Source organism: Eumetopias jubatus, unplaced genomic scaffold (genome assembly GCF_037043125.1).
Source record: "Eumetopias jubatus isolate StellerSeaLion01/CBP00866 unplaced genomic scaffold, mEumJub1_p1.0 scaffold_4, whole genome shotgun sequence".
Lineage (NCBI taxonomy): Eukaryota > Metazoa > Chordata > Mammalia > Carnivora > Otariidae > Eumetopias > Eumetopias jubatus.
The window spans coordinates 37,179,390-37,201,810 of NW_028274810.1; the positions used below are offsets into that span (position 1 = coordinate 37,179,390).

The 22,421-nt window shown below is 36.1% G+C and overlaps 1 protein-coding gene across 1 annotated transcript in view; it reads left to right on the forward strand.

Annotated features, from left to right (window-relative positions):
- Positions 1-22,421, forward strand: part of TTLL7 (tubulin tyrosine ligase like 7) — a 91,349-nt gene that overhangs the window by 24,331 nt on the left and 44,597 nt on the right. Inside the window, exons 8-14 of the mRNA XM_028102540.2 lie at positions 782-940; positions 5,769-5,863; positions 7,832-7,979; positions 8,065-8,138; positions 9,194-9,329; positions 16,938-17,024; positions 21,678-21,873. Of these exons, the coding sequence (XP_027958341.1) occupies positions 782-940; positions 5,769-5,863; positions 7,832-7,979; positions 8,065-8,138; positions 9,194-9,329; positions 16,938-17,024; positions 21,678-21,873 (895 nt within the window). The remainder of the gene's footprint in view (positions 1-781; positions 941-5,768; positions 5,864-7,831; positions 7,980-8,064; positions 8,139-9,193; positions 9,330-16,937; positions 17,025-21,677; positions 21,874-22,421) is intronic.

A 22,421-nucleotide genomic window follows, 5' to 3' on the forward strand; every position in this document is an offset into this window, starting at 1 on the left:
TAGTAAACCAACTTTTTGTTTTATGAGCGTTAGTAACTCACTCTAGTAGTATTGTGTGTCCTCACAGAAAGCGTTGACAGCTATTTATGTAATCGGCAGGACTCGTCTCAGGTAAACCTTATGAAAAGCCAAATCACCACCACACGAAGAAGCCCACCTGTCCTAGATTCCAGCTTTCGTCTAAGTGGAAGTTCTATGCTGTTTGTGAAATAGTTCCCTCTCCTTGGAATTTTTCTTCCCTGTCACTCCTAAACCCTTCTGTATGGTTTCTGAGAAGGCTAGCATATGACCTTATGATGGATAGAAGCCACATTTATCAACTTTTATTTTACTTATTCACAGATATTTTTGAGCGTCTCCTAAATGGCAGGCGCTAGTGTAGGCACGAGGACACGGCCCTCACAAAAGGGAAAGATGAGCCGATTCTACGTTGTACGAAGTGCTCAGTAGGGGGTGGTGGCAGCTACACTTGACTGCAGTGTCAGGAAAGGCCTCTCTGAATATCAAGGCCGGGCACAGGAGTATTGGGAAGAGTGTTCCAGAAGGAGGGAACAGTTACCGCCAGGGGCCCTAAGCCGGCAAGCATGGCCGGAGTGTAATGAGCAGGGCAGGAGTGGCGTGCAGTGGAATCAGAGTAGTGGCCGGGCCCGCATGCCGTAGAGCTTTGGGAACTTGGCCAGCATGCTGTTTGTAAGTACAGGCCTTATTTCCATATATGTAAACTTGTTTTGTAAGGCATCTTCACTTTTTTTTTTTTTTTTTTAAATCACTGTATGTGCAGGAGTTGGTTGTAAAGACTTTGATTGTAGCAGAGCCTCATGTCCTGCATGCGTATCGAATGTGCAGACCTGGTCAACCTCCAGGAAGTGAAAGTGTCTGTTTCGAAGTCCTGGGATTTGATATCTTGTTGGACAGAAAACTAAAGCCATGGCTTCTGGAGGTAAGGCATTTCTTTTAAGAAGAAAGAGAAGTTACTACTGTTCTTGTGCATGAAAACAAATGTTTTTTAAAGTGTACTTGGCACAGTTGGCTCATTAACTGAGCAGAAAGAGGCCTGAATGAAGCATGTGGGAGGAAGAGAACAAAAAATTCAGAGAATAGAACAGTTCCAGGAATGGACCAATATATGTTTGATATTACTTTCCCCAAACTAATGTCGGGTGACTTTCTAGGCCAGGAATTTCAAATATATGCATGCATCTGCTTTTATTGATGTGTTATCTACTTCCTCCACTATTTTCCCAGCCTCAAGGCCTCTACCACTTCATGACTTCTGGATGTTGTCTTTCCTCTGTGTGGGTGCCTGGGCTTCAGGACCACAGCCTCCTTGTCTTCACTGGGTTCCCATTCAGACTCTCCAAGGAGAGGCTCCGATTGGTTCACTAATCACTAATCAGTATTCAGGACCTCATACCCCAGCTGGCATGGATTCTCCCTGAAGGCCATATAATACGCCTGGGGCTCCCCTCATGTCCAGCCTGTTAACTGTGTGCCTTTGGGTGTGCTGCCAGTCCCTGGTATGGTCAGAGTCATCATTATTTTTCTGTCATTATAACAGATCACTTAATATTAGGAAAAGATGAAATGATATAAGGGAAAAATAGAAATAGTCTCTGTTTAAGATTTTTGTACCTTTCCTTCCAGTCATGTTTGTTTTACATCCAGAAGAAAACTTAGATGTCATGTGGTCCTATACTACCCCATTCAGCAATTCCCTCTCAGACCCCTGATCTGGAGTCATAGAGCGCATGGGCACAGAACACTGTGTTTAGGAAACTTTATCAGGAAAATAGCACATACCTAAACACCATTGTTTACTAGATTAATTACATTTTGGAACATATTGCTATAGAAGGTACAATCAACAAGTACCTTTCATTTTAAGTTGATCGTCTCTTTTTTTGTTAATGATTTTGAAGTTGGAAGTTCCATCTGTAACTTGAAAAAGCAAATTGAATGAGGATAGATAATCAAGACATTCAAAGTATATTTTCAGGAAAGAATACTTTTCCAATTTGAGGGCTAATGGTGTGTGTGTGTGTGTGTGTGTGTGTGTGTGTGTGTGTGTGTGTGTGTTCATTCTCCTATGTGCCAGGAATGTATATTATATTTCCAATCAAATATAGATGTCAGATGTTCAAATTTTGCTCTTGCCTGGGTCCTAGAAATAAGATAAATGTGAGGAATTTTGCTTATCTTTTTGCTTCCTTCATTACATGTATATGAAAGCATTTGACTCTGCATCTTACTAGGGCCTGACATTTTCTTCCTTAGGTTTCCTACTTTGTCTGCAATTATCCTTTCCTATTCTTAACTGTATTTTTTTTCCTACTCCTGCTGCTTGTCTTTTATCTTTGATGGGGTTGGGAAGAAGTGAAGGCACATGCCTGAGGTGGAACTGAAAGTAGAGCAGGGAATAAGGACTATAGATAATTACCTGTTTTTAAGAGCATTTGTCTAATGAGCTTTGTATGATCTTGGTAAATCAGAATTGACTGGTTGAATTCTGTATTTTCTTAAAGGCTCAAAACACCATTGTTTGCATTAATGTTTCTTCATAGTTTATTCTCTTCTTCATCATGTCCAGATCAATAACCATTAAAAACCTCGACAATAATCAACAGCTAAATAACATTATTTGCATTAACATATTTTCATTTTCAATTCATTTCTCCATCATTTCCAGATCAGTCAGAACCATTCTAAAAACTTTAGAGTAACCAACAGCTATGGGTAATGAACATTTATTATATTAAAACAATTAAAAGAATCTTATTTAGATCTTGCTTCTTTGTGTTTTCTCCCAGCTGCAATTGTAGTGGTTCTAACATATGTTGGTTAAAAACCTTTTGGCACCATCAAGTGGAATAAGATAGAAGGTGCATCTGAGAATATGATAACTTTTAGTTAACTGGAATAATTGCAGGTACTGATTCATAGTGGCAAAATTGCAGAAATTTTCAAGCACAGAAACCTTTTTCGTGAAAAATATGGAAATTGGGTAGGATATGAATTTGCTGCTAATAATTTAATTACCCTTGGATTAATTTCAACAAGTCATTGTATCAGGGGATGGAGATCCAAGAAGACAGAATACTTACCGTGGTTGAGTGCGGACTCAGATATGTGTCTTATGGTAATAGTTAAAAGTATAAGTAGGGAACAGGGTTACCAGCACAAGCAATAGAGTGATTAATCTCTCTGTGTACATGTGTGTATTTGACAGTTAAAAAAATCTTTGCAGAGGAGGGAACACCTGAGCAGAGTGTTTAAGCCTGTGGAAGGTGTGGTGGGGACTGGGGGTTTGGAAAGATGGGGTTTAGGTGGGGAGAAGTTACTGGGCCAAGGGAACAGCACTAATTTGGGAGCCTAGAATCTATTATGGATACTTTGATATGTGCATGAAATGATTGTGCTTGTTTTGATAGTAAAATTATGATTTGGTTGGTTAATAAATGGTATTTATTAATTTAATTTGCTTTCTAGTAGTTTTCATTTTTGCATGCATTTACAAGCTACTGAACTTTAAGACTCTAACATTTGCTGAGCTTTGTTTGTTCTAGAATTGGGGTAGGAAATGAGAACCAAAGAAGCCATCAACATCACAGAGTATATATTTTTTTAAAGAGTTATTTATTTCTGAGAGAGAGGCAGTGGGGAGGGGCAAAGGAGGAAGGGAAGAGAGAGTACAACCTGAGCCAAAGCCAAGAGTTGAACACTTAACCAATTGTGCCACCCAGGTGTCCCAGAGTAGAATTTTGACTGAATGGAACCTGAATTTTCAGAGTCTCTTCTGTCTTTATCATAAAACTTTTGAAAAATCCAAAATGTGAATTGAAAAAAAATTTTTTCTACCTTTTCACTTATTAGTTTATCTTGTGTGGGTACATTTCTCCATAGACCCAATTTCTTTTTTATGGTAGTAGAGGGAATACTCTGACATAGGTAAGAGAGGGTCTGAGGTTACTTCCATCCTAGAGGACGGATATGTCTGGTAGAATTCCAGATGGCAATTTTGGAATGGAACACCTAAGGAACTCTATAAAGATAGATAACATTTCAGTGAACCACTTAGTCATTGGTTCCTAAATGTCTGATTCATTTTATAATCCTGTCCCATGTAGCAGAACAATTGTTAATTGTATTACAAATTGCAGAGATTTGAATCAGTATGGAATGGTTAAAATTTTTTAATATAAAATATATTACTGTACCCTTTCTTCGCACTTGTAAGAGGACATACTTAGAGTTTTGAAGTAGCAGATTAATAAACTCCCTTTCTTCAAATTTGCCCGGAATAAATGGATGTTCTTGCAGTTACCAAATTGTTCCCTTCCCCTTGAGACCACATCACATAGGCAGAAATATGTCTATCACCTTCTAAATCAGAGATCAGCAAAAGCATAATATACTTTGGCATATCTCTATAAATGGAGTACCATGCATCAAAATGATGACATGAAAGATTTTCATGATATATCGTTAAAAGAAAAACTTGGATTATAGAATAATATTGTTAGTATAGGTATGTATTTGGAAGACAAAATAAATATTATAAATATGTATGCATAGCAAATATCATTTATCAAATGATTAGCAATACACCATTTATCAAATGGATAACAGTATACTGGGTAATGGGAATACCGGTGATCTTTTTGTTGTCTGTTTAGCTTCTATGTACATACTTCTACTTATTTATATTTCTTAAAGCTGCCAGGTGTGAAATGCATACTGTCAGTTATTTTGTCTCTTGTGGAACGGGATTGTATAAGACAACCCTCTTCTATGACAGTGGCATCATATTTTTTTGAGATAAGCTGTGAGGTTAGGTGGTGGTCATGAAGCTAAGCTGTAGTTTTGAACTCATCAGTGTTCTAGCCAACTGAATTAATTAACTTTCTTAAACACTTGCTGTTCCAGTTACATTTTCATGGCAACAAAGACAAAAACAAAAACTCCAGCTCTTGAGGTGGTCGTAGATTGTGTAATGGATTTCAGGGCATATACAGTTACTGTTACTTTAATTTTTCCTCTTAATGAAATCCTGAAAATGATGTTGGAAAGAAGAATACCCACAAATGGCTCCTTTATTCCCCTGAGTCCTAATGCAATTAGAGAAACTCATAGAGGTTAGTCTGCAGCTACCTTTAACGGTATCTTCTGAGTTATATAGTCAGTGTCTTTGGAAATGAAAATTGATGATTTATTGTTTGATCCAGGTAGAAAGAAAATAATTTATTTTTTAGGCAGCAATAGATGAATCCATCCAGAAGATCTGAAGCAGTGAAAAGAGGGTATAGTTTCTATATGCCAAATAAATGCATTTAATTATTACTGTATTGGTAACATGCATATTATTTTTGTTACATCATTCTTGTTATGGTTAATACTGGTCTTCTAACCTTTTTGTCAGGATGAGTCACTTTTAACTTCCCTAAACTTCAAACCTAGAGTGTGCAGGGTGTTGGGTTAGAGAGGGTGCAGAGGAGGGAGAGGGCACAAAGGCTTACCAGAGATCCTGAGCTAAGGCAGCAGGGAGAAGGGGGCAGTGACAGCAGTCAGTTCCTTGCAACTCCTTGACTTAGGGTGGTGGGGAAGGGAGGTGTGGCAGTGGTAACTGGGCCATCTATCATGTAGAGCTTTGAGATTTATTGTAGAGTTTCTCTCTTGGTTGGGGATCTTGCATTAGTTTAACAAATATGTATTGAATGTTTATTAACCTACCGATATTTAGCTATTCTCATTGTTTTCTTTGTAAATTTCAGATTAATCGTGCTCCAAGCTTTGGAACTGATCAGAAAATAGACTATGATGTAAAAAGGGGAGTGCTGCTAAATGCACTAAAGCTACTAAACATCAGGTAAAGTATTTCCTCCCTCATTTAGAAGGTTTTCACCACCTTTGGCATAGAACAATCACTTGTACATGAGATTGGCTTATAATTTTTTCATATTTTATATTTTGAATTTCTTGATTCCATTCTTCAAATTCTTTTAGTGTTTTCTTTTTAAATATCTTTTCCTCTCTACAAACTGCTTTTCCTTCTCTCCATATCATGCTCTGAATCTACAGTAAATAGTTAAGAGTGTTGGTATAATTATTCAATATAGAGTGTAAGGTTGAATTGGAGAATACTTGAGGAAAATCTCTAGATTATCTTCCTCACCTTACAAGAAGAAACTAAAGCAGATGTTCATTCAGGAAGTTAAAAAAAGCAACAACCCTCAAACACATGGATTTCCTACCTTTCTGTTCAGAGGTCTTCCCAGTGTCATGCTGCCTGGGTAAACAGAAAAAAGAGGTAGTTGTTAAGGCAGGGTTAACAGGGCAGGGTAGTTGTTAAGGCAGAGTTAAAAAAGGAATTTTTTTTTTTTTAAGGCTGGATAATATTCCATTGTATGTATATACCACATTTTCTTTATCATTCATCTGTTGATGAACATTTAGTTTTCTTCTATGGCTTGGCTATTGTGAATAATGCTGTAATGAGCATGGGAGTGCAGATATATCTTTGCATCCTGATTTCAACTCCTTTGAATATATACTCGGAAAGGGGATTGCTGCATCAACAGAATATTATTAGGCTGGTTACAGTGTACGTGATCATGGATCTCAAATATTTGAAATGCTGTTTTGTAGGGAAGCTTTTGGCTCATTATGAAAGAAATTTGTTAGAAGTTTAATTGAACTGCTTAATGAAGTAGTGAGTCATCTACCATTGTTAAATGTTCAAACAGTGTTTAGGGTGTTGGATTAAAGGACCTCTGAGGTCATTTAAGCCCAGGGATTTTATGATTTCAATTGATTCTAATCATCATTTAAAGAACTCTAAAAGAGTTGGAGGATGCTTCCAAGCAATTTATTTATTTTAAATGGTTCCACGCATTTAGCAGTTGCCTGCTTGAGAAGTAGCTTTATATGGAAAGCATTATTAAAAAAAGAGATCGATACATGAATTTGTTTTTTTCCTATTTTTTTGATAGATAAATTTGTTAAGAAATTTTCATATGGCCCCTTCTTTTGCTTGATCAGAGAACGATTTGCCTCAATTTAACTGACATTTCAATTATCCTAAAAGAAATGAATAGAAGAGATATAGAAAGTGAAATTTTTGTTTATTTAGCTTACACAAGTGCATAAGATATTTTAGATTATTCAAACAGTATACCTATACATTTTTTTTGCATTTACTGTTATTATGTAAATAGGCCTTATGTTTTTTCATGTCTTTGCCAGCCAATTCAGGATAAAATCTATGGGTGTTTTTGTCTTCTTAAAAGTTCAAATAGTGAGAAATTTCTAGTCTTAAAAATAAAGGAAAGTTGGAATTCATTTTCCTTATTTTTCTTAGTGTTGTTCCAGTAAGAGAATTTAATACAATTCTTAACATTTTAAACTTATGCTAATGAAGTTTACATTATAGATGTGGCTTTTCTCTCCATCAAGATGGAGTGCTCCATGGGCATATATGTGTTAGACTTGTCTTTCAAGTCTGCACAATTATTGATACAATGTTTTACTTATAGTATGGCTCCATATATACCCCAAAGTTCATTTTGTAGGCATATACTTTTAATCTCAAGAAAATCCAAAAGAGTGTAGATTGCTCAGAGTATTCCATCACAACCCCTGGGAATAAGGAACCTCCAGTTTACTATATGGAGACCCATATTTGATGGATGATTAGATGAATTTGATGTATGTGAATATATATATACATATATATATAAAACATTGATTCATATCCCCACTGTGTCTCCTCTTCTGCTAATTCTCCTCACGGGGATAAGATCAGGGCTTATTTGAATTCCTGTGTTTTATATTTCAGGACCAGTGATAAAAGGAGAAACTTGGCCAAACAAAAAGCTGAAGCTCAAAGGAGGCTTTATGGTCAAAATTCAATAAAAAGGCTCTTACCAGGTTCCTCAGACTGGGAACAGCAGAGACATCAGTTAGAGAGGCGGAAAGAAGAGTTGGTATGAAAATTTTAACAATATACCTACAATTTGAATTGCATAATTCATTGGTCAGATTTTATTTGTAAAATTTCTTCATTTCTAGAAAGAGAGACTTGCTCAATTACGAAAGCAGATTTTAAAAGAAGAACATGAAAATCGGCATATGGGGAATTATAGGTAACTGTGCTTCCATTTTCTTATAGATTGAAGAAGTGTCAAAACAACTATTCTACATTTTTAACCTTTTAGACTTATTTTGAGCACTGTTTATTTCATTCCTGCTAGCCAGCTTCATGGGTGGTTGTATGAGATCTTTTAAATCTGAAACTATTCCTGTGACCTTATTTACTTTTAATGTAGTATTTTGAGAAAGTCAGGCTTTAGGTCTCCTAGTTTTCTTTCTGTCAGTTCAGAGTGGTTGCTCTACTTTGTTTAAACTCAGATATATCAGGAACCAGGCAGATAATGAAAATGTTTGAAGGAGGCAGATATGAGGCAATACAGAGGGGTGTGGACTGTGTTGAACTAGAACCCCTCCACAGAATCCTTTGACAGGATAAAAGAGGACACCCCCTCTAAATTCCTTGTGTTCTTGGAAAGACTGCTCCTCTTCCTAAGCTTGACGTTAACTTAACAGAATTAGGAGGATTGAGGGCCACAGAGCTTCTCACACCCCTGGTAAAACATTCTTTTCTGCCTTAACATCATCAACAGCAACTCTGAGAACACATTCTTCTCATTCTACCTCTACCCTCTTCTCTTCTTTGGAGAGGCATATTCCACCACCCCAAAAGAGAATATCAAGATGAACGCCTGTATTCTTGTATATGTCAGTAACCACACCATAATTGCACACTTCCAGCTTATCCCTCATCACCTGCTCTCTCCCATGAAGATATTTCTTCAATATGCCCGATTGCAATTCTCCAACCGCCGCTCCACAACCAAACCCTTATACTATGATTTATGGAGCCTCATTGTTTAATGCCCATTCTCTAGATAAACTTTAATTTGTGTAGGTAACTGATGAAAATTTGCGTGAATTTCTTATAACTGCATTCATCTTTATTTCTAGCACCTAGTAAAGTAACTGGCCAGTTACTTTAGGACCATACTCCTTGAGTAGACCATACTTCTTGAGTAGATGGTCAAGGAGTATCTATGTAATTGAACTTAACTCTTGCACTGCAATAGCTTCTTTTAAACTAGTTGGTTTATCTGATTTATTGTAGACGAATTTATCCTCCTGAAGATAAAACTCTGCTTGAAAAGTACGAAAATTTGTTGGCTGTTGCCTTTCAGACCTTCCTTTCAGGGAGAGCAGCTTCATTCCAGCGAGAGCTGAATAATCCTTTGAAAAGGATGAAGGTAAAGGAATGAATGTTTATAAAGAGAAAAATGAATGAAGCCAAATGATATGTCTTTAAAAACAACCCACCTTAGTCCCACATACAAAAACATTTGTTTTAAGATGCACTTTCCTTCTATTTTAACAGTTGGTAGCATTTCATAACCAACCGTGATTTCATAAATAAGATGTCTAACAGGACAAATTATTCTGTAGAGAATGTTGTTATTATGTTGTAATATCAATCTATCATCATAACATGTCTTTTTACAGAGGTGTGTATATGTAACTCGAATAAAAAAAATCCATTGAATTAACCTAGTGTTTTGCAATGCTCTCATAATTTGGATTGTAACTAATATTATACAGTATTTTTCCCCTGATATCCTGCATAGACCTGTCATATGAGAAATAATTAAAACACACACACACACACACACACACACACACAGTAAGCTCTTTATCGAAATGTCTACCAGTTGTCTTTTGTAGCATAATAAACCATTTACTTGCTCATATTCTGTAATCTTGGCTGAGCTCAGCTGAGTAGTTCTTCAGCTTGGCCTGCTTGGAGTGAATCATAGTTACATTTATCTGGAAGCTCAACTGGGGCTGGAAATCCAGGAAGTCTTCACTCACATGTCTGGTGTCTCAGTTAAGATAGCTGGAATGTCTGGGGAGCTGGCTCAATGTCTCTTTCTCTTTACATGATTTTTTTTTTAAAGATTTTATTTATTTATTTGAGAGAAAGAATGAGATAGAGAGCATGAGAGGGGAGAGGGTCAGAGGGAGAAGCAGACTCCCCGCTGAGCAGGGAGCCCGATGTGGGACTTGATCCCGGGACTCCAGGATCATGACCTGAGCCTAAGGCAGTCGTCCAACCAACTGAGCCACCCAGGTGCCCTCTTTACATGATTTCTTAGCAAGGTAGCCAGATCTCATAACATGGTAGCTTGGAGTTTCAGAAGGAAGCATTGCAAGAGGACAAACCCAGTGTGCAAGTGCTAATCAAGCCTGTGCTTGCACTGTGCTTCCTAAAGTCCCATTGGACAAGTAAGTTTATGTGGACTCATTAAATTGTACTTTATATTACTGGACATTTCACTACAGTGATAACCTCTCATTTCTTGTATACACTGTTATATTGAGTGATTCAAAAATGATAAATTTCATTATAGATAGATTTTGCTATGGTCTCATTTCACTTAAATTCTGCAACAAGATATAGAGCCACTTTTGAACTGGCTACACCTAAGAGACAGAAGCAGAAGGAATAATGTATACCTCAATGTTCTTTTCCCCCAAAAGTCTTTCTTTTGACATACACAAACGTTTCCACCAGTAGAGTTATATTCTGTGGACCTTTCGTTTTTCTTGATCAAGACAGTAGGAGACCTTTGTTCATTTTCCATCACCTGTTCTGTACTGTTATTTGTCTCTCCAGTGGATACCACATCAGTTTCATCTTCTCCCCTAATCGTACTTTTTCTGCTAGAAAACCTAGGCATTTTGGAGCCAGATAGACCTACATTCAAATTCCAGGTCCCCCATGTGTTAATTATGTAACCTTAGACTAAACTATTTGATCAACAGTTTGCTCATTACTAATACAATAGTATTAAAACTCTACTTGACAAGTTGGTGGTTAAAATAAAATTGAGGGGCGCCTGGGTGGCTCAGTCGTTAAACGTCTGCCTTTGGCTCAGGTCACGATCCCAGGGTCCTGGGATCCAGCCCTGCATTGGTCTCCCTGCTCCATGGGGAGCCTGCTTCTCCCTCTCCCACTCCCCCTGCTTGTGTTCCCTCTCTCGCTGTGTCTCCCTCTGTCAAATAAACAAATAAAATCTTTAAAAAAATAAAAATAAAATTGAGGTTAATTAAAATAGTCTACTTAAAGTACTTGTCACATAATAGGCTTCGAATCTTAATTCCCTTCTTCCTTATCTTCTTCAAAATCTAGTTTAAATGTCACAACTTTGCCTGCCCTGGTCCATTGGTTTGTGAGCCTCTTCTTATACAAATAACACACTATCTTCAGTACTGTTGTTTTTGGCCTTTTTAGGTCCTTTATGCTTCAATACACATTTTAGAATTGACTTGATTTTAAATTTTGATTAATTTTTGTATTACAAAGTAGCTGCTGGATTTTAATTGGGACTGTGAGGAATCTATATTAACAGTAATATTAACAGTACTGAGGAATTAACAGTTCTGAGTTTTCTGATCCATAAATATGGCATATCTCTCCATCTACTTGAGTCTTTAATTACTCTGCTGTGTTTATAGCTTTTGGTGTATAGTTTTTGCACATCTGTAATTAAATTTATTGCTAAGTATTGGATGTTTTTGCTACTATTGCCAGTAATACAGTTTTAAAAATTTTTCATTTTTAAATTTGTTTTCAGGATGTAAACATCTGATTTTTTTGTATATTGCCCTTGTATCTAGCAATTTTTACATATTATATTTTTATTAACTACCATTCTAAATTAATTTCTGGTTTTTATTTGGTTATTTAGAAGTTTTTTGCTTAATTTCCATACATTAAAACTTTCTTGCTTTATTTTTGTTAAAAATTTCTAGTTTAGAAAACATTCTGATTTTAATATTGTAAAATGAATTGATGCTTGCTTTAACTCAATAGAGTACTTATTTTGTGAATGTTCCAAGTGTTTGTGAAAATAATGTGCTACTACTACAGGTGTTGGTTATAGAGTTTTATACATGTCATAAGTAAATTTGGCTATTAGTGTTGTTCAAATATTCTATATCCTTTCTGATTTTTTTGGCCAACTAGTTCTAGCAATTACTGAGAGAGACTGTTAAAAACTTCCAACTGTGATTGTGGATTTAGTTCTGTCGATTTTTGTTTCATATACTTTGAAGTTATGAAGGTGTCTTTCTAATGAATTCATCCTTTCTATTTTATCATTATGAAATATTTACCTTTCCCTTCAATAATATCCCGTGTCATAAGTTTACTTTTTGCGACTAATGTAGCCAACTAGTTTCTTTCTTATGGCTACTGTTTCAATGACATATCTTGACATTTATCAACTCATCTGTGTTCTTATATTTAAAATATCTCTGGTAAATACCATTGTAGTTGGGTGATATTTGTTTTAAAATTCAGTCTGACACTATCTGTCTCTTAATCATTTCACACATTTACTGGTATAGGTGGGTTTATGTCTTCCCTTTTGCTCTTTGTTCTCTATTCCATTTGTTCATTATTTTTTCATTGCTCCCTTTATTCTTTTGGAAAAACAAATTATTTTTTGTTATACTATTTTATCTTCTCTTTTGGTTTTTAGTTATATTGCAGCATAATATTTTTTAAAAGAAATTACAATATACATCCTTAAATGATAATAACCTTGAATTAAGGATCCTTGAATTAAGGATCATAAGTTTAGTTTCATTTAGTCCCTCCCTCTGACTTTGTGTTGTTAACATATATTTTACTTTTACTTATGTTAAAAACCTCAGAATACATTGTTAGTATTGTCTAAGCAATCAGTGGTCTTTAATAGTTTTCTAACTAACCTTTCCTATTTACTCACATATATACCCTTTCTTGTGTTCTTCATTTTGTCATACAGATTTATGCTTCTAACAAGGGTTATCTTTCTTCAGTTTGAAGAAACTTTCTTTAGTACTTCATATTCCTTGTAGCATAAATGTTTTGATTAATTTTCAGTCTCTCTTGTTTTTTGGTCAGAAATTCTTTCATTTTGTCTTTTTTAAGTGGAGTTTAACTGGGTATAGAATTCTATCTTGGCAGGCTTTTTTTTTTTTTTTTTTTCCTTTCAGCACTTTTGTAGATATCACTTATTTTTCTTCTGGTTCTTATTGTTCCTATTCAGAATTCAACCATCATTATTTTTGTTTTCCTTCTAAATGTAATATGTCTTTTTCCCTGGCTGCTTTTTTTTCCCCTAGCATTTTGACTTTGATGTGTTTATGTGTGACTTTCTTTGTATTAATCCTGCTTGTAATTTTCTCAGTTTCTTGAAGCTCTGGCTTAATTTAGTATTTCATTGGTTTTGGAAAATTCTCCTCCATTATTTCTTCAGATATTGCTGCTGCATTATTTTGGTTTTGTCTCTTTATGGGACTCTAACTACACGTATATTAGGTCATTGGACAGCATCCTGTGTTTCCTTGATACTCTGTTCTATTTTTCCTTTCTTTATCCTTTCTTTGTGCTTCAGTTTGGATAATTTCCACTGACATATCTTTGCTCTGCCCAGTCTGTCATAATATCTTCTTAATTTTTTATTATATTTTTCAACTCAAGAATGTCCATTTTTTTTAAGACTTTATTTATTTATTTGACAGAGAGAGACAGCAAGAGAGGGAACACAAGCAGGGGGAGTGGGAGAGGGAGAAGCAGACTTCCTGCTGAGCAAGGAGCCCGATGCAGGGCTCGATCCCAGGACCCTGGGATCATGACCTCAGCCGAAAGCAGACGCCTAACCGACTGAGCCACCCAGGTGCCCCTATCCATTTGGTTTTTTAAAATCTCATTTCTCTTTTGAAATTCTGCATCTTTCATTCCTTTTTTTCATTTTTCATCAGTTTCCTTTAATACGTATGTTAGTAGTTATTTTAAAATCCTTGTTTGTTAATTTTAACATCTGGATCATAAGGACCTGCTCTTTAAAATATTTTTTTCCTTTTTATCATGGGTCACATTTTCTTATTTTGGATATCCTACAATTTTTATTTGACAGTTTCTATAAAAGAATTATTAAAATTGAACTGATATTATTTTCTCCAAAAAAAGGTATATCTTTCTTCTTTCAGGGTGCTAAGGTAAGGGGCTAATCACTTTCAGCCAAAGAAAAGTTGAACAAAAGCAAAAATCAAGAAGTGGAACTACATCAAACTTAAAAGCTTCTGCACAGCAAAAGAAATAATCAACAACATGAAAAGGCAACCTGCAGAACAGGAGAACATTTTTGCAAACCATATATATGATAAGGGGTTAATATCCAAAATATTTAAAGAACTCATGCAACTGTATACCAACGATAACATAAAAGAATCTAAAAAATGGGCAGAGGAGCTAAACGGACATTTTTTTCCAAAGAAGACCTCCAAATGTCCAACTGGTACATGGGAAAATGCTCAGCATCACTAATCGTCAGGGAAATACAAATCAAAACCACAATGAAGTGCCATCTCACACCTGTTAGAGTGGCTATCATCAAGAAGACAAGAGATAGCAAGTGTTGGTGAGGATGTGGAGAAAAGGGAACCCTTGTATACTGTTAGTTTGGGAATATAAGTTGACTCAGCCACTATAGAAAGCAATATGGAGGTTTCTCAAAAAGTTAAAAATAGATCTAACATATGATCCAGCAATTCCACTTCTGGGTTATACCCAAAGGAAATGAAAACAGGATATCAAAGCGATAAATTCACTCCCATGTTTATTGCAGCATTATTCACAGTAGCCAAGATTTGGAAACAATGTAAGCGCCTGTCAATGGATGAATGGATAAAGATGATGTGGTATATATGTACAATGGAGTATTTTCAGCCATGAGGAAGAAGGAAGTCCTGCCATTGTGACAACATTGATGGACCTTGAGAACATTAGGCTAATTGAGATAAGTCAGACAGAAAAAGACAAATACTATAGGATTTCACTTTTATGTGGAATCCAGAAAAGCCAAACTCATTAAAATAGTGAAATGGTGGTTACCAGGGTTCAGGTGTGGGGGGATAGGAGATTGTTTAAGGATACATTCTTGCAACTAGTAGTAAATAAGTCTTAGAGATAAAATGTACAGTATAGTGTATATAGACAACATTGCCTTCTAATCACCAAACTTGCTAAGAGAACGGATATTTATTATTCCAGTCACAGAAATGATAATTATGCGATGTATTGGAGAAGCTAACTATTACTACACTGACAATCATATTAAATATATAAATGTGTCTTTGCACAATGTTATATGTCAAATTTATTTCTATTAAAAAAGAAAGAAGAAAGAAAAAAAGAAAGAAAAAAGAAAGAAAAAGAAAGAAAGAAAAAAGAAAAAGAAAGAAAGAAAGAAAAAAAAAGAAAAAGAAAAAGAAAGAAAGAAAAAAAAGAAAGAAAGAAAAGTTGAACTGGGTCCAGTATGGGCTGTGGTAGTTTTAGTGTACTGTCTTGTTTCAAGTGTCCAAAGGATGAAATTTATTCAGTGTTTATTACAGACCTCATTTTCTATTGGTATCTAAAAACTGTAAGACTACAAAGGAGTATTACTAGCTTTCACATTCCTCTCTGTCTTCCTACTCCTCTACATGCTCACTAAAATTGCTGTCAAAGAGACCCAGCAGGTGAAGAGAACAAGCTCTGTGGGGCGGTTCTAGATGTAACACTAGCCTACATGACCATGGAAAACTCTATTAGATTCTCTTTATCCCAGCCTATTATAGACGTGGTCTCTGCCCATCTGTGTGCAGACTTGACAAATGATTCCAAAGTAGAAAATGGCTACTCATATCTGCTTACCTAGAACTTTTCCCCCTCTGGTATTTAGTTTATTTTACATTACTTTTTATCTACAGTTTTCTGATGTCTTAAAAAAAATGATTATTTAGTTTATCTTTTTCTAGCTCCTATAATGAAAGTATTATCTATTATGATCTTTCTCCTCAGCAGAAACAGAACTCTTTGAGTTTCTTTTTAACTATCTTGTGTTGCTGTCACAGGAATTCATTGTAGAATTATTATTTAATCAAAACATTATAGCAAAAGTATTTTGGTATTTTAATAGCTAAGCTTTGTTGGATTGGGATGGAGAGTAACTTATTTTACCAATTTCCATTGCACAGTAAGATTTCTAGTTTCTTCAAAAATCTTTTTATAAGAGACTGAAATATGTCATAAATATATAAATGGAGATGCGGTATTTTTATAGGTTGAATAAATAACTCAAGGAAGCTATTGATTATACCTCTTTCAGAGTAGCTATTATACTCTATTTGCTCTGGTTTGCTCAAAATCTATTTCAGTATATGTTTTTATAACTTTCCCCTTGACATCACGGTGACTCTAGAAGAGCAAGTATTATGCCCATAGAATGAAAATCTTTCATAAAGTTCTAAAGATACTCTTGCACAATAGTTAAAATTTTGAAAGAGTTACCTTAAATTGTACCATTTACCAAATACTAACATTAGATTGTTCCAAATGAAACTATTAGGCCAATCATCAATTTTCTTCTGAAGTCATAATATTATTTTGCACTAATTAATATAGCAATGATTGATGAAATTGTGCTCTGGAAAACTAGAGTGAACTTTTGGAAATTTTAAAATGTTCAATAGGCTAATTTATTGAAGTATTGTACTCTAAGATTTTAATAGTGTACTAGAACATAAGGATACATTTGTTTATGATATTAATGCATAATAGATTTCAGCTATGTATTGTTTAAAATGCCAGATTTTAGTGAAGGTTTCTTCAAGAGATTTTTCCATAACTCTTTATTTTTCATTTGATCTGAGCAATCTTCATTAAATAGTTCCAGGACTCCTTATTGCACACTAATTTATGGAGATTAATGATCTTGGAAAAATTCTAGAGTCCATTAGTGATCACAGTTTTAATATTTTTTTTTAAGGAAGAAGATATTTTGGATCTTCTGGAACAATGTGAAATTGACGATGAAAAATTGATGGGCAAAACTGCCAAGCCTCGAGGACCAAAGGTGCTGTTCCTGTACATTCTTTACTATCAAAGTAGATGCTACTAAGTACAGTTGATTTTACCTTTTCTTACTGTAAGAATGACTGATGCCACTTTCAAGGAACTGTATGGACTATGTGTCCAGTGCAGATAGAATTAGGAGATACACTCAGGAGAAGTTTTATTATGTTAGTTTCTCTCATTTTTAATTTTTTTTAAAAGGTTTTATTTATTTATTTGACAGAGAGCGAGAGCTAGCACAAGTAGGCAGAGTGGCAGGCAGAGGGAGAGGGAGAAGCAGGCTCCCTGCTGAGCAGAGGCAGAGAGCCCGATCTGGGGCTCAGTCTCAGGACCCTGGGATCATGACTTGAGCCAAAGGCAGATGTTTAACTGACCGAGCCCACCCAGGCACTCCAAGTTTTCCTCATTTTTTAATTCTTTCCCTAATGCTCGTGAAAACCCTATGAGTTAGGACTAAGAGGGACTTAAAACTAGTACCCTTATTCTATACTCAGTATTACATTTTTCTCATATTTCTAGACATACAATTATCAGAGATGTGTAGCATTACAGTTAGGCAAATCATGACTCTGGAAATCCTTATGGGGGGGCCACTTATTGTTGACCCAGTAACATTGAAATTGTGTTAGTTAAAATAGGTATGGTTTCTAGGAATAAACAGAAAGCTCTCATGCAAGCAAAAATGTGCAGGTGTTTGCTTTACCTTCACCCTCTCTTTAGTGATGATCTACATGTTCCTTTTTTTATATGTTAAAGGCTTTGGTAGTACAGTAGGAAAATGGTGAATTTGCAAAATCTTGGCTATTTTAAAAAAAAATTATCCATTCATTGCTTGATTACAGATCGCCTTCTAATCCAGCTGAACCATTGCTGCCTTTGTGAAATCTTCCCTCACTCCCCTAGTTAGACTTAGCTCTTCCTTCTTCTGCTTATTCTGCTGTGCTACAAATAACACTTTAAGAGCATTCGTGACAATTGTGTGCATGTTTGCTTTAGAATGAACTTGTAAGTACTTTGAGGGTAGGAAGCATATTGTCATCTCTAGCACCTTGCACAGTGTTTAGTACTTAGCAGGTTATCAAAAGCCATTAGTTAAATTTGTTGAATGTGTCCACAAGGACCTCATTTGCTAGTGGAAGAACAGATAGGTGAACCAAAGTCCAGGGTATATTGTGGCAAGTGCTGTAATAAAGGGAGTGGAAAGTGCTACAACAACATAGAGAAAAAAGGGATTGGTAGACTGTGGATGGCCACAAAAGGAAGTGACATTGGAATTGGGTCTTAAAAAAAAAATGACTAGTGCTCTAAATATTTAGGAGCCGGGGAAGGATATTCAGGGTAGAGGGAATACTTAAGGCAAGCACATGGAGGTGTGACATTGCATAGAGTATTGGAGAAACAAGAAAGAATTTGGTATCACTCATATGGAAGGTTCCTGGGAGTAAAATAGTACAAGATGAACCTGGCGAAAGATATGTATCTGGTGGAGATCAGAGACCTTGGATGTCAGGCACCGTTCTTCTGAAATATGTGCTTTATACTGAAGAATTGTGGACAGTGCAGTTAATGCCTCTAATATATTTTAGAGTATCTGTAAAAGTGAATAGGTTCTAAGCTTTGTGTATTAATTATTGCAATTTGGCAAACCAGTTGTGAGACAACTTAGGGGCACAATATTTATGGCAGAATGGCAAATGCAAAGGCCCTGAAACAGCTGTCTATCATACTTTGCTTCATTAAATAAGGCTTATCATCCAAATAAAAATATAAGCTCCTGGAAGGCAGAATTCACATTGTATATTTTTTTCAACCCTTCTTATTCTAGGCAAGAGTAGAAACTATCTGTATTTGTTGAAATGAAATGAATTGACTAGTTTCTGTAGGTATTAATGCTGGTAATATTTCAAAATTGTTGAAAGCTGTATAATCAGTCTGAAGTAAAAGCATTTTTATAACTTTTAACTTAATTTGCACTAATTAATATAGAAATGATTGATGAAGTTGTGCTCTGGAAAACTAGAGTGAACTTTTGGAAATTTTAAAATGTTCAATAGGCTAATTTATTGAAGTATTGTACTCTAAGATTTTAATAGTGTACTAGAACATAAGGATACATTTGTTTATGATATTAATGCATAATAGATTTCAGCTATGTATTGTTTAAATTGCCAGATTTTAGTGAAGGTTTCTTCACTTTCACACTGAGGATCTGGGGTGAGCCAAACTTCAAAGCAGCCTTTCATTTTTAGAGGGATGATATCATATGGTAAACATTAATTTCCAGTGTATTTATGGTAGAAGAATAATTGAAGATAGTGACGACTAAATGAAGCTTGTACTAGGAGAAATAATAACTTTTCACTTATTTGAGAAACTAAGAAATATTAATTAGCTATATAAATAATAAATACCACATAAAGTATTATCTATTAGCATTGTTCTTTTTTTTCAGCTAGGTGGTAGGGACATACTAATCTTTATGCTATTTACATATTTATTATGTATGGCCCAGTTCATAATAAAATTGGACATAAAATTAGTAGTATGGCTTGTGTCCTAACTCAATGCCAATTTACAAATTCCATTTTGTAGTTAAGGTACTGTTTGAAGTTCACACTGCTATCACTTCTTATTAATTATTGCTTGAACAGTTTGTTGGTCAAAAAGTCCCAAATGCGTATATGACACAAAGGTTCAGCTATCTGTTTCCCTTAGTGATTCTTTATAGGATCAAATAACTCATTATGTAGTCAAGTTCTTTAAGAACCCCTGAAGCTGTTTGCCTACGTGTAAGAGGACACTACTAGCAAGCCTGGTTGTGCCACTGTTTCTTTGGGGTCTGCGAGACTTCTGAAGAAACATGCCTCCTCTAGAATTCATATTCCCCAAGACTATCAAACTCTTCCATGATTGTGTACTAGTCAGTGTTTTTATGCATATCTCTTTGAACAGTGTTAGGGCTCAGTAAATATTAGACTATCAAAAGGAAAACATACTTTGAAATACAAGTTGGTACCGTAGTGCATTAAATTTCTTTTCCTGCTTTCTTTGGTTATTTTTCACCCTTTGCAAAGGCGGTGACTTTAAGAGGATCATGGTTTGGCTTACTGTGTCTTCCAGGCACTTCATGAAATGCTGTTTCTCTCTTTATCTTTCATCCTACACCGATACATGAGAAGATATACCTTATTTCTGTGAAATGCCATGGTAACCAAGGGTTTCATGATGGTGTATGCTAGCATCAAAGCACTTTTGTTTAACAGAGAACAAGGATCTAGTGTATAGCTACAGGAGCCTTTTCCAGCAGGAGTAAGAGGCGTATGGTTTGTATAATAAATAGTCTCTTAAAATGACTACGTTATAAAAATGTCTTGTTCTTGGTTGTGCACATTCTTTCTGAAGTGAAGCTGGCCTACTTCCCTTATCTTTTATTCCCTGGGCTGGCATCCTTGGAAACACATTGATTGGGAGGTTTGGAGACAAGTAATTCTAATGGAAATATTGGAACATAACAGCAGGGCATTTTGAATCATTACAGATTTACCCTTCTACATGGCACCTAGCCTCCAAAAATTCTTGCCATGCTGACTTTTACATGATACCACTTATTTTATGTAGCATGGGCAATGAAGAGCAGCGTTCCTCCATTATGGCCAGACCTATATGTCAGATTTAGAAATCCTATGAGAAGAGGCACGTGCTGTTCAGAACCAATTTGGAAAGTAGACAATTAACTAAAAATTTTTATTTGGAAAAATATCCACAGCAAATTAGACATGCGAGGAATACCTTGCTTTGGGTTACACATTATCGGAGTGGATAGGCTCATAGGCTGTGTTTAATGATGTGGCCTTACTATACTTACAGTAATTCATCTTATTTTATTTACAGTGGGTTTTTTTTTAAGATTTTATTTATTTATTTATTTATTTGAGAGAGAGAGAGAGAACAAGCAGGGGGATGGACAGAGGGAGAAGCAGGCTCTCTGCTGAGCAGGGAGCCCGATGCGAGGCTCGATCCCAGGACCCTGGGATCACAACCCAAGTGGAAGGCAGCCGCTTAACCGACTGAGCCACCAGGCGCTCCTTTACTGGCCGTGGTTTAACTGGCTGCTGCTTTCTTACTCTTTCTGCCTTTCTTCTCCCCGCCCCCACCCTTCTCTCTTCTTCTCTCTCTCACAAGCTACACACACACACACACACACACACACACACACACAGTGACTGCACATCAGTGATACAACAAAAGTACACCTCTGCGTTTTGATGAGTAATGAGTAATCTCTCTGTATGGAATGAAGAAAAGCTGATTACGTCTCTGATTTTTATATTTTCATTTTCATCTCAAATACTTTATTTTGTTATTCTTTGTGGGTACTCTGGTCATTTCCTCAAATCACGCAGAAACAGCATTTTCCTCATCACGACTGAGCTCTGTAGCATTGAAGAAGGACCATTTGGCCGAAGCAGAACCATCAGTGGCTAGCACGGCAGGCCAAAGGCAGCCTGGTAGCAGTCATGCTTTGGGGGGTTTTCAGGCTTTGGTGAAAAGCAGCAAGCATAAGCGGGAAATTAAGGATAGTAACTCCTCATGCTAATAATTTATTAGGAGCGTTGTGAATTCTGACAGGAGAACCCATTTCCCTCTCGTTTAGCCTCTATCCTCCATGCCTGAGAGCTCTGAGGTAATGAAAAGACCGAAATACTACAGCAGTGACAGCAGTTACGACAGCAGCCGCAGCGCTTCAGAACCCGAGGATGAGAACGAAGAGTACCAAAATAAGAACAGAGAAAAGCAAGTTACATATAACCTTAAACAGTCCAACAACTACAAATTAATTCAACAATCCAGTAAGTTAATTTCTTCTAATTTCGTTGTTATGTGAAGAATTATGGAATGGAAATTACTGAACTCAATAAAAAACCTTGGGCCACAAGAACCCTTGCCGTGTGTGAGGGGAGCTGGACTCCATCCCACTTCCTTCCCTCACCTGACCTGGGCACACTGCACAATCCCTTCCAGGGGCTGCACATGGAAAACAAACAGGCTGAATGAAGGATCTCTGCGAGTCCTTTCTTCTCTATTTCATAGTTTTTGTGATGTCCTGGATTGTTGCATGGATTTTGTGAAATGGGCCTCATGGCTGCTGATCTGCGGGCTGCATTCTCTCTTAAGACAGTTATGTTCCCTCATTCCTTCTCCCCCCGCTTTCCCTCCCTTTTGGTCACCAGTTTTATTTTATATGCTCACCTCTTCTTAAAAAATGTGTGTATCTCTCCAGGCATTTGACTTGAACCTCTCTGTGAGCTGCGCAATTGTGAAATAGTTGAAGTTTTGTTCCCTCCTGTTTTCATCAGGGCTAAGCGCTTAAGTGAGGACTTTTGGGATACCTACAGCA